This window comes from Limulus polyphemus, unplaced genomic scaffold (assembly GCF_000517525.1).
Source record: "Limulus polyphemus unplaced genomic scaffold, Limulus_polyphemus-2.1.2 Scaffold6628, whole genome shotgun sequence".
In the NCBI taxonomy this organism is placed as follows: Eukaryota; Metazoa; Arthropoda; class Merostomata; order Xiphosura; family Limulidae; genus Limulus; species Limulus polyphemus.
Window position 1 is genome coordinate 41,459 of NW_013672238.1, and position 3,879 is coordinate 45,337.

At 30.7% G+C, this 3,879-nt stretch overlaps 1 protein-coding gene across 1 annotated transcript in view; it reads left to right on the plus strand.

Annotated features, from left to right (window-relative positions):
* LOC106473917 (focadhesin-like) overlaps positions 1–2,732 on the plus strand; it is a gene marked incomplete at its 3' end in the record, with an annotated part of 43,520 nt that extends 40,788 nt beyond the window's left edge. Inside the window, exons 8-10 of the mRNA XM_022402318.1 lie at positions 1,269–1,481; positions 1,960–2,056; positions 2,212–2,732. Coding sequence (XP_022258026.1) covers positions 1,269–1,481; positions 1,960–2,056; positions 2,212–2,732 — 831 coding nt within the window. The remainder of the gene's footprint in view (positions 1–1,268; positions 1,482–1,959; positions 2,057–2,211) is intronic.
* Between the last annotated feature and the right edge of the window lie 1,147 nt (positions 2,733–3,879).

Sequence of the window (3,879 nt, forward strand, 5' to 3'; positions counted from 1 at the left end):
ATATCCAAAAACACAGGATACTACTAAAATATAAATAATATCCATATGTTATACTACTACTACCTGTGTTTTTAAATAATATCCAAAAACACAGGATACTACTAAAATATAAATAATATCCATATGTTATACTACTACTACCTGTGTTTTTAAATAATATCCAAAAACACAGGATACTACTACTATATAAATAATATCCAAAAACTTTTTCTGAATAGAATAGGTGTTTATGAAATAATGACATGGAAAATTATTTGCTGATGAAGATGATGATTTGATGAAGAAGATGTTGTCAATTTAAGTTTTTGAAAGTGTTGCATTGATTTGGGGATACAAACTTTATATGAAAATATTCATTTTAAAGTTTAAAAACAAATATCTAGATATTATAATTGAATAAGATAGAAAATATGCATATTTAATTTACCTCAATGTCTGTTAAAAATATTTGTTTTAAAAGAAAAGGGGTAGAAGTTCCATTATAACTTAGGAAGAAACTATATGATAAATTGTATAGAGGATAACATATAAAAATATAAAGTTTGAAAACATAGAGAGTGGGGGGTATGAAAAATCTTGTAATTGCTGTAAATTGTATGTTTGTTAGACAAAAATGTATTTTGAATTAATAAAAGGCCTGGCATGGCCTGGTGGTTAGGGCATTGACTCACAACCTGTGGGTCATAAGTTTGAATATCATCACCGTATAAGTTCACCCTTTTAGCCAAGGGGGCATTACTATGTGATGGTCAATTGTGGTATTCATTGGCAAAGAGTAGCCCAGTAGTGGAAATTATATCTCAGTCAGCTACTGAGGATTTATTAATGTATAAAAGAAATATTTTTGTTATAAGTTGTTTGATGCATCTTTAATGAAAACAGCTATTCAACTAAACTGTTTATTTAAATGTTACGTTAGTTCTAACAGGCTGAAAACTTTTTAAATACCTTGTTAATCCTGTTGCTTAGGTTTATGATAAACAATAGTAAGATAATGTTTCAGATTAATGGAGATTTAGTAGTGTCTTATATAATGTGTTATGTTGTAATATCTTATAAGGAACAATTATGAATGACTTAGCTTCTGTTAATAAAATGCAGATCAGATTATTGTGATAATCAAAATAACATCTTAATATGACATTTTTTTTCCAGAAGGATTGTTTGTACCAAAATTTAATGACAATATTTTGAATCTAAAAGAAGTAGCAAACATTGTTGTAGTTGTTTAAAACTCGCTGAATGTCCCATTTTTTTTTTATGAGTAGGTCCGGACAAAACTTGAAGTTACTGAGGCTATCTTGATGATGGAGAAGGTTTTAAAGAGTTATTTAATCATATCTCAAGAAGATAGAATAAAGTATAATGTAGTTCTGGCAATACTAATATCTCTAGCTCTAGTGAAGAAAGGACTTGAACATGGTCTGGAGCCTTGGAGTTTGCTGGTTGATACTGAAACATTGTGTTGCCAGCTAAGTAAGGTACAATTCTAAGAATAGTAGAACTTGGTTAAAAAATAGTAAACTGTATTGAAGTATGAGTAGTAATAAAGGTACAGGAGAAGGTGGATCTTAGTTTCTGTGCTTTATATGCACTTTTTCTTTACTTAAGGTTTTGGTTGGGGTTGGATAACATTTCTCAATGCTGGCAATATGTTACAAATTTTTTTTTATCTAACTGCATTTCCATGTATCCAATGATTCTAAATATTGATTCAATTAATATTGTCTTATAATACATATCAGAATTTTCCATAAATCTTTTTAATGTATGTCTCTGAGACGCATCACCATCAAAAGAATATTAAATTTCTTTGTATGTTTGATCATTCAGAAAGAAATTTCTTCAGAAACATCATACTTTAAATGAAGCAGTTTTATTGTTTGTAATAAAAAGGGTTTTTAAATTGGTAACTGTTTTTAACTAGTAATTTATGTCATTGTAATATTTTCAAAACAGGAAACAGGAATTCTTGAAAGGGAAATTGCTATAACAGTTGTGTCTTTGCTATTTCTGAAAGTGCCAAGTGATCACCTGAAGACATTGTTGAATATTGGTATGTTAACAATAACTAGAATTCTTCAGATTATTTTTTTAAACCACTTGAAATGAACTTCAAGAAAATGCAGATTTTGTGTACATTTATAACAATGAATATTGTTTCTTCTCTCAAGCTGGTTGTACATTAATCTTATCTTTTATCCTTCTCAGGTAGTATGCTGCTTGATCATCCTGAAGTATCTCCCACGGTCTCTGCTATGCTAATTGCCCCACTTATTGAGCTTACTTTAACACCTCCAGTTAGTCAAGACTTTTTATTGAAATCTATAGTAGTTGAACTGGTAGAGAAACTGGAAAGTATGAAATTGTCAGAAGAAGACTATGAAATCAAGGAATTACCAATAGTGTTGACTTCTTCTTTGACAAGTGATAAACAGTCTGGGAATGGAAAAAAGATTGAAAGTGATCAAAATATGCTCTCTTTAACATCTTTTGTTTCTAGAGAGACTTTATTTACACTCTTGGCCAAAAGGATGGATAAGTTTCAAAGTTACACAGAAGGAGCACGATGGGCAAAGGTTGTGTCTAAGCTGTATATAAGCCATGATAAAGTTAAGGAACCTCTAGTGTTTTTGTTACTTACTGCCATGTTTTATCGACAGAATACAAATAGTGGTGTTCATCAGTGTTTGGAAGTTCTTCGAGCTCTTGTAAGAAAACATCCTGAATGGGTAAGGAATAAAAGCTTAATGTTAATCCTTCTTCCCCTGTTGGTTCAGAAGTAAGTATACAGATTTACAGTGCTAAGATTTGAGTGTGATTCCCCATGATGGACAGAATGCAGATAGCCTATTATGTTATATATATATGTTATATATGTATTATACATTAAAACAAAGCCCTGTGATGTTACGTATGCATTCAAATGGTTCTAGTGGTTTAGAGACTGTAGTTTTGAGGTTGTAGTCTTGCTATGTAACATTACTTACATGGGCACTCAAATGATTCTAATATATTTTGAGGTTGCAGTTGTACTGTAACCCATTCCATTTTTCCATAACCTCAGCCATGCTGCTTACCTATGGATCTGCTTGACTTACTTTCAATTTTCATTGAATCCATTTCATCAGGTTGTGTTATAAACATATTATCCACATCATTAGGTTGTGTTACAGACATATTTTTGTTATTCTTAATTATGTATTTTCTACTGTTGATATTTAATATTGTGAAAGTTGTTATTTTGGTATGTGTTAAGGATTTTGGATGTAGGTCCGAAACTTTGTGTTTAACCCTGCATTAGTCTTCTGTAAAAAATTTTCCATACTCACTCTTCTGGGATCCAAGCAGACCTCATCATAAAACATTTATATAAAAATACTTAAATAATAATAAATTATTTTTTTGGAAACAAAAAACACTAACACCAAATCTTTTCCTTTATTAATCAATAAATGAATATTACAACTTGTTTCTTTTTTACTACCTAAACTAAGTGTAACAATTTAACACATACTAGCTGAATACTGAACCTACTGAGAACAACAAACACGTATGTGCTTCTGTCTGTCAGAGCCAATCTTCACAAAATATTTGGGGTCCGTGAAGACCCCAGAAGACTAACTCAGGGTTAAAATACCTCATGTTGTTTACCTGTTCCTTTGTGCTGGTTCTATGTATCACTGTGAACATGTAGTTATATGTTTTATTATTTAAAAAAATTTTAAATTACCACCACTCTGAGACAAAATACTTAAAAGTGTATCACTGGGACCTCAAATTGTTGACAGCTGAAAGAGTTGTTTCTGAGTAATGCCACTGTGATAGAGGAGCAAAAAAAGGTATTTGAGCTAACACTAATGGAAATTTATTTTTGAG